Genomic DNA, 11,385 nt, shown 5'->3' on the forward strand with positions numbered 1-11,385 from the left:
CCACCAATATGACCTTATCTTAACTTGTATCCTAATTACATCTGCAAAGAACCTATTTCTAAATTATGTCACATTCACAGGCACCAGGGATTAGAACTTCAACATATCTCTTTGGAGGACACTGTTCCACCCACACAGTTGGGTATCATGTCATGTTGCTTATTAATAGGGAACTTACAGAATAAAATTTGGCAGGGGACTGCAGAGCTCCTATGTTTTAAAAAGATCACTGGGTGCATTGTGACAACTTTTAAAAGGATTAGAAGAATGTGGTTTGGGGAGAAAGTCTGGTACCCATTGATAACAGAGTAGTAGTCATAATCTTTATTTAAAAAAAAAAAAAATGTTTATTTTGAGAGAGAGAGAATGCACAAGCAGGCAGGGCCAGAGAGAAAGGGAGAGAGAGAGAATCCCAAGTAGGTTCCACACTGTCAGCACATAGCCTGACACGGGGCTCGATCTCACAAATCATGAGATGACCTGGGCCGAAATCAAGAATCAGATGCTCAACCCACTGAGCCACACACGCTCCCCTAGTCATAATCTTTAGATTTTAAAACTTTTATCAAGTAGTTTTTTGTATGGTACTTTGTATTAGTTATTACATCAAAGGAAACTTAGGGGTTACATGGGTCCTAATAGTATCTGTAGAATTTGTATATTTGGCAGTCTTTTTGTTTCTCATACAAAGGAACATTTTACATATGGCACATTTTTGTAATTATTAAGTTGTTATGTAAATACTGATACAGGCACAAGATTGACACTTGAATTGTATTTACTACATTCTTGGAGATATAGTCTGATCTGGAATAGAACTTAATTATAATACTAATCATTAGATTTGATAATAAGTCCCAGAATAACAAATACAGACCTGGGCTGTCCAAGGTCTTGGTCAAGAGCAGTTAGGTATTATCCATCTCATTTAGAAGACAATTAAAAATAGATGAAATAACAGGAAAAAATTCCATTGCAACAGATACCCAGCAGTTCCTCATCTACAAAAATCCATATTCATCCCTCCTGCTCCCAGCACCCTCTCCTCCCATATCACTTATTTTACTCCTGAAACATATACATTTATTTCACTGTTGTATGAACACAAACTATGTGTTCATATAAAATAATAGAGTATCAACAATTTAAGAACTATCCCTGGAAACAAAGTCCTAGGTAGGGGGAAAATCTCTTGATGCAGGGAGACAGGAAGCAATAGTACTGAGCCACAAAACCATGTTTATCAAGAGAGTGTGAGTTCAAAACATAAACACTCATTTGGGAGGAAAGCAGTTATGAATAAAAAACCTGAGATCTAATGTCTGCATTTTGATGTGGAAGTGGAGTGGGGGGAGTGACCTAAGATAGGAGGAATTAGGATAAGATACTAAAAAAGTAGTTAGAAAGGTGAGGACTATAGAAAGGGTGGCAGGTTGGGACAGTAATGGTATTTGGTATTGGAAGAAATGGAATACCACATGAAGCACTTAGCACGATACCTGATTTATAGGTAAGTGTTAAGTATGTATCTGCTGTTATTCTAGGATATTGTTGTGAATGCCATACTCTTTAGTACGCAGTTTTCTAAGGTTGATGTAATTATTAAATATTATACATTAAAAACCATAATCAAAGTACTTTCTATATAGTAATTCAACCTATGCCTACTATTAGCCTAGCTTTTGCAAAATAATCACGTGTAACTGGTGTTTGAACCAATTGTTAAGAAGTCCTCAAAGTTGAATTTTTTGAATTGAGTCACCTGTTTTACTTGATTGTACTAATACTTATTCTTTCCTCTCTATTTTAGAGTATGCGGTTGAAGTTGATTGCAAATAATACAACAGTAGAACGGAGGTTTAGTTCATGGATTGGTGGCTCCATTCTAGCATCTTTGGTTAGTAAACTACTTTGAAAAATAGTCTTATTGAATGATTTAAGTGTACCAGTGAATATAAACTAAGTTTAGTAAAAAGACTAAAAATAATTTCAGTGCATCATTTATCTTTGTATAACTATCAAATGAATTACATGTTCTAATTTAACAAAATGCTTTAGTGCCTTATCAGTTGCTATTTGTCAGCCTAATTTCAGTTTCCCTTCTCAAAGGTGGGGATTCTACTAACATATTTGTGCCCTTTCATACTCCCATTGGAACTGGTCAGGACTTAAATCATTCCTTCTCAGGTTCTGGTTGTTCCCTGGCCTCCTGGTGAGGTTGAGGAAGTCAGGAGTTGGTTCTTCGGGCAAATGGTTGAAGTCATGGTGTTGGGTTCTTCACATTGCTCAGATGGGTGCCTGCCTTGAATCAGGAGGAAAAGTCCTTGTATTTATCTGCACCCTAGACTTGGGGAATTTCCCCTTCACCTCAGAGCAGCCAAAGTAAATGTCAGGAAGTACTTTTTTTTTTCTTTTTTGAGAGCAAGAGAGAGAGGGCACAAGTGAGCGAAGGGGCAGAGAGAGAGAGAGAGAGAGAATCCCAGGAGGGGAAGAGAGAGATGGGGCTTGCCTGAAGCAGGGCTTGTTTTTGTTTTTTACCGGAAGCAGGGCTGGTTGGTGTTTACCTGATGCGGGGTTCGATCTCATGAACTGTGAGATCATGACCTGAGCCAAAGTCAGATGCTTAACTACTGAGCCACCCAGGTGCCTTCATGAAGTATTTCTATTAAACAATTAAAAAAAAATTCTTTTTTAACATTTATTTTTGAGAGAGAGCACGAGCAGTAGAGGGGCAGAGAGGGAGATACAGAATCCAAAGCAGGCTCCAGGCTCTGAGCTGTCAGCACAGAGCCCAACGTGGGGCTTGAACCCACAGACCCTGAGATCATGACCCAAGCCAAAGTTGGACATTTAGCCAACTGAGCCACCCAGGAGCCCCACTCCTAAACCTTTTTAAGCTAGTAAAAGTTTATAATAATACATGAGTGTATTATTATACATAAATGTATTATAGACATAAGTGTATGTATTCTATTTCCAGTCTTTTAATAGATCTTAGATCAAAGCTGGATACCACTGCAAGTCCACTTGAATAGAGTTAATCTTAGAGAATGGATTTTTCCTGCTTATATGTTTTATTTTTAATGTAGCCTAGGTTTCTTCCTTCTTTGGTTATTTTCCTCCTTTCCATCTTTTATAGTGCTTATGCACTATATTTATTGTGTGTGTTCCTGTAAAACTTTATCCTACTCCTGATGAGCACTTTTGAGGGTTGTTTTTTTTTTTTGTTTTTTTTTTTTGTTTTTTTTAAGTTTTATGTTTATTTTTGAGAGAGTATGAGCCAGGGAGGGGGCAGAGACAGAATCCCAAGCAGGCTCCTTGCTGCCAGCGCAGAGCCTAACACAGGGCTCGAACCCATGAACCATGAGCTCATGACCTGAGTTGAAATCAAGAGTCAGACACTTAATTGACTGAACCACCCAGGCACCCCAAGCACTTCTGAGTTCTAAATGCTGCCATTAGTTAAGTGTTAGAACATCAGTTCTGCACTGGGAGGAAACCTTCCGATAGTTTCTATTGTTGCCTCAGGTTGGCACCAAGCCATCATAGCTAAACCATCCATCTTCCTTTCACAGCCATTTTCTAAATCCTCATGACAGTTTAATAGGTATAGAAAGACTTATTCTTTCTAAATCATGTTTCTGGGTGTTCTAGAGGAGGGCAGAAATAAGGGAATAAGGGAGTACTATTTGGGGGAGGGGCTTAAGCATTCTGCAAGATCAGTTGTTTATTTTTTGAGAGACAGAGTGTGAGCAGGGGAGGGGCAGAAAGAGAAGGAGTTACAAAATCCAGAGCAGGCTCGTTTCTGAGCTATCAACAGAGAGCCTGACGTGGGGCTTGAACTCACGAACAGTGAGATCATGACCTGAGGCGTAGCTGGATACTTAACCGAGCCACCCAGGCGCCCCAAAATCAGTTATGAAAAATATAATTTAAAAAGTATGTTCTAACAAAAAGGCACAATATATAATTTTTCTTTCCATTTTACAGGGCACCTTTCAACAGATGTGGATTTCCAAACAAGAATATGAAGAAGGAGGGAAGCAGTGTGTAGAAAGGAAATGCCCTTGAGGAGAGTTCCCAGACCTCTGCCTTCCCGTGTCACCTTAAGTTCCACAGCTTTAGTGTACTCAGGAAAAGAGTGACCATCTTTTGTAGAATGTTTATACATTTTTGCATATTTCAATTTCCACTTAAATTTTTTAAGGCTTTAACTGGCTCTATAAATTAAGATAAGTTTGTGCTTTCCTTGAAATGCACTTATTCTTATTACAAGCATTTTATAATTTTGTATAAATGTCTATTTTCTCTAAATATTTTGCTTTCAGTAAAATGCTTTTCAACTCTGTTTAGTATATTAATTACCAGTGATTGGTAGAATTGGTTTTTATTGACTAGTAAAATTTACTGCCTATGCTTTTTACCTTAGGCTTGCAAAATTAAATAAAAGTTATTAGCCATTAGAAATGTTTTGAATTATTGTTGTGTTGTGACTTAATTACTTTAAGTTCTACTAAATGTATTTATATTATTTTGAGTGAAAGTACTCATTGTTTATTAAAAGTAATGTCCACACCCCCTTCATATGCTATTAATATAATAGTAGAAATGTTACCTGAATTCCAAAAATGACCTTACTGCCTTTGCTATTGCAGTTGACATCACTTTCCCACTCTAAGGTACAGGTGATGTTAAAGTTTGCTTAGATGTCAGAATTTCTAACTTCCAGAGTTAGCATGCCATATTAACCCTTAAACCAGTTGAGATAGTCATTTAACTAAAAACACAATTTCTTTATAAATTACTTAATACATATTTACTTTTGTATATAGATTGTTATCCAAGGAAAACAAAATAGTAACTTCAGAATTCAGACATCTTAGACAACACTTGACTTCTGGGCTTCAGAATGACGTGGAAACTTTTCCTGAAGAAATTTTTCTTTCTTTTTCTCTAAACTTTTCTTCCTTGCTTCAATGCGGGCTTGTTTCTCAATTCTCAATCTAGAATAAAAGCATAACACCAATTTATACAAAAATATTTCCCTGTTACTCAATGTTCTCAAAGGATATCCAAATCAATTACTTAAAAGCCTCAATAATGCTAGTCTTCATATTAGGTGTGTCATGTATATTATTATTATTTTTTAAAGACTTTATTTTTAAGTAATGTCTTTACCCAACAAGGGACTCACAACCCCAAGATCAAGAGTTGCATGCTCTACTGACTGGGCTAGTCAGGTGTTCCCATTTATGTTATTAAACTTGAATAATCACTGTAAACCTACATAAGTCAAAGATAAACTTACAATCAAAAGCATTTGTAACCCTACACCAATGCTTCCTATTTCCTACATAGAAAGAAATGAACAGATCTTATGAGCCTGTAGCAAACTGGGCTACCTTTTCTCCTCTTTTAAAAACACCAGTTTTATTGAATACAATAGTTTTTGTATCCTGTGATACATCCTGAGACTTTTTTGAATTCCTTAATTCCAAATACCTCAGTCTACCATATCATTTTCCCTACAACAAAGAGAAAACTATGCTAAGAGATGACGGTTAGGTGCTAGACTGGTCCCTATGTGAGTTTGCATTCCAGAGCAGGAAGCATTTGTGCCTCAGCTAAATTATTTTGACCTCTAGGGTCACTTAAGACAAAGTTGCAAATGATAAATTCATAGATGCCAAGCCACTACTGTACTTAAGATTTTGCAGGATATTTTATTGATCACTAGGCATGAGTATATTTTAAAACAACATAAGAGATCATAGTAACTTAGTATGGTCACAGAAATTTGAGCCAAGAATTCTATTTGGGTGAAGACCAAGATAGGTGTGTACTTTAAAAATATGAGCTATTTTGTGGGGCGCCTGGGTGGCGCAGTCGGTTAAGCGTCCGACTTCAGCCAGGTCACGATCTCGCGCTCCGTGAGTTCGAGCCCCATGTCAGGCTCTGGGCTGATGGCTCGGAGCCTGGAGCCTGTTTCCGATTCTGTGTCTCCCTCTCTCTCTGCCCCTCCCCCGTTCATGCTCTGTCTCTCTCTGTCCCAAAAATAAACGTTGAAAAAAAAAAATTAAAAATATGAGCTATTTTGTAATTTAAGTATAAAGATCAAGCAAAGCTGAAATCAGATTACTCATGATAGTCCTCAGTCTTTGCTCCAACTAAATTTTGGCCGTTAAAAAAAATAAGCCCATAAAAATAAAGAATAAAGGTTTGCTATTCTGATTTTTTTGATGTTAATTTTTGAGAGACCGCATGCATGAGCGCAGGAGGGCAGAGAGAGAAGGAGACAGGATCTGAAGCGGGCTCTATACTGACAGCAGCGAGCCGGAAGCAAGGCTCAAACTCATGAACCATGAGACCATGACCTGAGCCAAAGTTGGAGACGTTTAACTGACTGAACCACCTTGGCGCCCCAAGGATTGCTATTCTTAAGAATATTCAGAAGATTATGATGCATGCCCTGAAGGTAAGGCTAAAAAAGATAGGTTCAAAAATAGAACAATTAGGACATGTATTAGGCCTGTAAAAGCAACACTGGATTCATAAATTCTCATACATAGTCGTTTATAGCTTCACCTTATATGACTAAGGGACAAAAGGACCAATGGCACGGTAGGCCTAGAGAAGTTGTAGAGGAAAAAAAAATGCAGTTAAATGTCTTCAACGGCTTAGTATCTGAACTGGGCCTTAAAATGTGAATGGTGGACGGGACACTTGGGAGGCTCAGTCAGTTAAGCACCTGACTTTGGCTCAGGTAATGATCTCACTGTTCAGGAGTTCGAGCCCCACGTTGGGCTCTGTGCTGACAGCTTGGAGCCTGGAGCCTGCTTCAGATTCTAGATCTCCCTCTCTCTGTTCCTCCCCCACTCATGCGTTCTCTATCTGTAAAATAAAGATTAAAAAAAATTTTTTTTAAATGTGAATGGTAGAAGGATTTCAGAGCTGTACATAAAAGAGGGGAAAATGAGCAAGACTGTTTAGGAAACAAGGAGAAAGGTCTGACTTTGATGAGGGTAAGCAGGTAAGACTTAAAGTGTGGGAACCCTGGATGGGAAGGAGTTTGGATTTATCTGTAGACAAGAAGCAACTATAGGTTTCTGAACAGATTATGTGATAAAAAGGTTTGAGGAGAATTAGCCAGGAAGCAGTATTTGAATGGACTGGAGTGAGGAAGAGGTTCAATAATTCATCTTGATGAAGAGGGAGGGCACCAGGGCAGAGACAGTGGGAGCACAAAGGACAGATCCTGGAGACCTTCTGCAGGAAGGATGAAATCAAAGACTGATTGCTTCTAGGGCACTGATGATGAAAAATGCCCATGTAGAATGGATATACTATTTAAGGGGTGCTGGACCTCATTCCACTGGTGGTGGTCCCCCCATCTCTACCCTCCCATCAAGCAATTCTCAGACACCAGCAGAATGAGCAACAGTTCAACTCCATTCTGACACTACGTGGAGATTGTGTCAGAGGTTGTCACACATGCTTCTTAACCAACGACTTGCCACAGATCAGACGTTCCCACAACTCCCTCTTTGGACTTCAGACAGCAGTCACAAGTCCAGGCTCTTACCTGTACTTTATTTTTTTTCAACGTTTATTTATTTTTGCGACAGAGAGAGACAGAGCATGAATGGGGGAGGGGCAGAGAGAGAGGGAGACACAGAATCGGAAACAGGCTCCAGGCTCTGAGCCATCAGCCCAGAGCCTGACGCGGGGCTCGAACTCACGGACCGCGAGATCGTGACCTGGCTGAAGTCGGACGCTTAACCGACTGCGCCACCCAGGCGCCCCTATTACCTGTACTTTAAATCAGAGGCTACCAAGACCTCCTCCGTGGGTTCGATTAATTTGCTAGAGTCACTCACAGAACTCAGGAAACCCCTTTACTATTATGGATTTATTATAAAAGGATATGAACTCAGGAGTAGCCAGACATGAGGTACACAGGACAAGGAGTGGGGAGAGGGCATGAGGCTTCCATGCCCTCTTCTAGGCACCCCACTCTCCAGTCTCCATATGCTCACCAACAGAAAAGCTCCCTGAACCCTATCCTTTTTACAGAGGCCTCATTACACAGGCACAGTTGATTAAAGCAAATCATTGTCCATTGGCTACCGATTCACCTCCAGCCCTGTTCCCCTCTCCAGAAGTCAGGCTGTGGGACTGAAAGTTTCAACCATCTATTCCAAGTTGGTTCCTCTAGCAATTAGCCCCCATTCTTAGGTGCTCCCCAAAAACCATGTCATTAACATAACAAAAGATACCACCCCACCTAGAAAATTCCAAGGGTTTTAGGAGTCCTGTGTCAGGAACAAGGAGGAAGACCAAATATATGTACCTTTTATTATAAATCACATCACAAAGATAAAACTGAAAATGAGGAGAGGGAGCTGGTTTAATGGGGAAGATAAAAAAAAAAATTTTTTTTTTTTTAACATTTATTTATTTTTGAGACAGAGAGAGACAGAGCATGAACGGGGGAGGGTCAGAGAGAGGGAGACACAGAATCGGAAACAGGCTCCAGGCTCTGAGCTGTCAGCACAGAGCCTGATGTGGGGCTCGAACTCACGGACCGTGAGATCATGACCTGAGCCGAAGTCGGCCGTTTAACCGACTGAGCCACCCAGGCGCCCCAAGATAAAAATTTTTAATTGTGATTCTAAAATGTACCAAGACACCTTAAAGCCAGTTTAAAGATATATTTCATTCCTGTTTAAATTATTTTTTTAAGTGTTTTTATTTGTTTGGTATGGAAACAAGCTCTTGGGAGAGAACATCAGTTTTTAAAGAACTCTTGATGAAAGTAGATTGTATTATCTAAGGCAGTTGTTACAAGCTGTGGTTTTTGTGCTGCTAGAATTTCCTTCTTAAATTTCCAGCTGCTTTCCTGCTTGAATTCTGACCTCTAGCACCTTTAGCCAGTAACTTTGAAGTTTTCCCCACCCAGCTTCTCTCTGCAGCCACAGACAGCCATGGAAGTTGAGTAGCATGCTTGCCCTGAAACCACAAACTTGTAATTCTTTCCCCTTCCAACTTCAATTTGGTTTCTGTCTGCTTTTGGATGTGGATCCAGTGTTCTAAAATAGCCATTTTCTAAAATCTTTCATTTTTATAATTATTAGCTGGGGGCTCATGGGACCACTTCATTCCTCTATAACAGAAGCCCTATAATAAACCTTATGCAGAAAAAAAATTGTTGTAGTAAATATTTGGAAACCACCATTCGGCAGGGTAACATGACGGCAGACATAATGCAGCAGGCTCGTCTCCTCACCCTACCCCTTTTCATTTCATCAATCCTGCAGTAACATGAGCTCATATCTTATGTAACCGAAGTATTTAGACCTTCCTTTTCACATTACAGAAAGACTTAGTAACGTACTTACATACAGACTGATGAATAGAAAGGCAATAAAACTTTTTGAAAGGATATACACTAGAATGTTAACAAGTTATTTTTGGATGATGAGATTATGTAAGATTTTAATTTCATCTTTTCTACCCGATTTTTCTATTTTTTCCACAATACACATGTATTACTTATGTAAAAGCTTAACTTACTACTTATGTAAAAGCTTAACTTGTGTTATCTGATATAAAGGTAAGTTTTGTTACTAAAGGGTATTTGGGTTGTGCTCACCTCATAAAACGTTCCACATAGGGCATTGCAAAGAATCGTTTCCTGTTGTATCTTTTATTTAGGTACCAAGGTATAGGCCACTGCTTGAACTTGTGCCTGCCAAGAAAGCAAAGAGATATTGCCTTAATAGAAGATATTTCATACATTTTTCATTTTTTACAAATAGTTTTAGCCATCTTTGAGCTAAATATATTTTCAATAAAATGAGATGTAATTGGCTTTTAAAAGATTTTTACAATTTTTATAAATTATGAAATACTCTAAACTTAGAAAAAAGTACAGACATGAACCCACTGAGTTCATGAGTGTACGTATGTTTTGCAATGTCTGCTTCAGATCACTTTTGAAAAAATATATATCGAAACTTAAAGACACAGGTTAAGTTCTGTATTTCCACAGCAGCTCTGAGCCATACACTGGAGTGTATCACTACCAGATGTATTTCATACTTTTACTCCATACATATGTATGTATGTACTTACTTTATATACACATGTATATACATACATACACAATACATAATACATACAAGTGTATGTACAGTTTTTTGCTTTTAAATTATAAATAAATTGCACCAACTGATGTAGGTATCTACATTTATCTCAACACAATGAAACCTAAAAAATCATAATGTTGAGCGGGAAAAAGAAAGTTGTGAATTCATACTATATATAACATTCACTTGAAAGTACTTCAATGAAAAAAGTAACAAAAGGATTAATTTCAGGCCATTTAACCAATCTTTTCTGACTGGTTAAATCCAGGATTAATCTGTAATATTAGAAGCCAAAGTTCCAATCTCTTTATAAAAATTTCAGCCTTTACTATATAATGTGACAGTGCCACAAGAAATTTGGACCACTGCTTTAAGCAGGATAGATAACGGTACTGTATTTCCCTCAGTTCATCAGGATGACAATCTACTACTCCTCAATAGACAAGGGCATGACGTGTCCAAAAAGTAATCCCCGATATTACTGCCACATGTTCTTTTGACAGAAAAAAAAATTTAGATGAAATTTTTTTTTTTTAATTTTTTTTCAACGTTTTTTTTTTTTTTTTTATTTAATTTTGGGACAGAGAGAGACACAGCATGAACGGGGGAGGGGCAGAGAGAGAGGGAGACACAGAATCGGAAACAGGCTCCAGGCTCTGAGCCATCAGCCCAGAGCCTGACGCGGGGCTCGAACTCACAGACCGCGAGATCGTGACCTGGCTGAAGTCGGACGCTTAACCGACTGCGCCACCCAGGCGCCCCTAGATGAAATGTTTTTAAGAAGGAGCTCTGTATTTAAAAGGCTACCTTAAATATTATAACATGGAATAAAAAATTAGGGAAAAGGTACTGGAATTAATAATGTTTTGAGTTAATAAGCTATGTTGGAAAGATGATATAATTACTACTTTGTTTAGCTCTGGAAAAGTTAAAAAGCAAAATTTTAAAAACCTAGAAGAGATTAGCACTCATACAGATTCTCTCCTCTATCCTCACCCTTCCCTAACTGACCTCAATTGTATTAATCCAAATAAAAATTAGAAAATAAAGTTTCTAGTTAGACATTTTGGTAATTTCTCTTTTCTGTACTGGATTATACCATTACAGACATACACCTACTCCCCTACAGTTTGCTCCAAGCAGCCCTATTACTGCAAACTCAATTAAAAAAGACCACCAGGTACACCTGGGTGATTCAGTCAGATGAGCGTCCAACTCTTGATTTCGGCTCTGGTCA

At 38.4% G+C, this 11,385-nt stretch overlaps 2 protein-coding genes across 4 annotated transcripts in view; one reads left to right on the forward strand and one right to left on the reverse strand.

The window, feature by feature from the left end:
• The window catches only part of ACTL6A (actin like 6A), a 29,619-nt gene extending 25,157 nt beyond the window's left edge, over positions 1-4,462 (forward strand). For both annotated transcript variants that reach the window (XM_040480822.1, XM_040480823.1), the window contains exons 13-14: positions 1,811-1,897; positions 3,991-4,462. In XM_040480822.1, coding sequence (XP_040336756.1) covers positions 1,811-1,897; positions 3,991-4,071 — 168 coding nt within the window. In that variant the 3' untranslated portion in view covers positions 4,072-4,462. The remainder of the gene's footprint in view (positions 1-1,810; positions 1,898-3,990) is intronic.
• A 316-nt stretch (positions 4,463-4,778) lies between these two features.
• Positions 4,779-11,385, reverse strand: part of MRPL47 (mitochondrial ribosomal protein L47) — a 36,100-nt gene continuing 29,493 nt past the window's right edge. For both annotated transcript variants that reach the window (XM_040480824.1, XM_040480825.1), the window contains exons 6-7: positions 9,653-9,748; positions 4,779-5,003 (exon numbers count right to left, since the gene is read on the reverse strand). In XM_040480824.1, coding sequence (XP_040336758.1) covers positions 4,880-5,003; positions 9,653-9,748 — 220 coding nt within the window. In that variant the 3' untranslated portion in view covers positions 4,779-4,879. The remainder of the gene's footprint in view (positions 5,004-9,652; positions 9,749-11,385) is intronic.

This window comes from Herpailurus yagouaroundi, unplaced genomic scaffold, assembly GCF_014898765.1.
Source record: "Herpailurus yagouaroundi ecotype Mexico unplaced genomic scaffold, PumYag 159, whole genome shotgun sequence".
NCBI classification, from domain to species: Eukaryota; Metazoa; Chordata; class Mammalia; order Carnivora; family Felidae; genus Herpailurus; species Herpailurus yagouaroundi.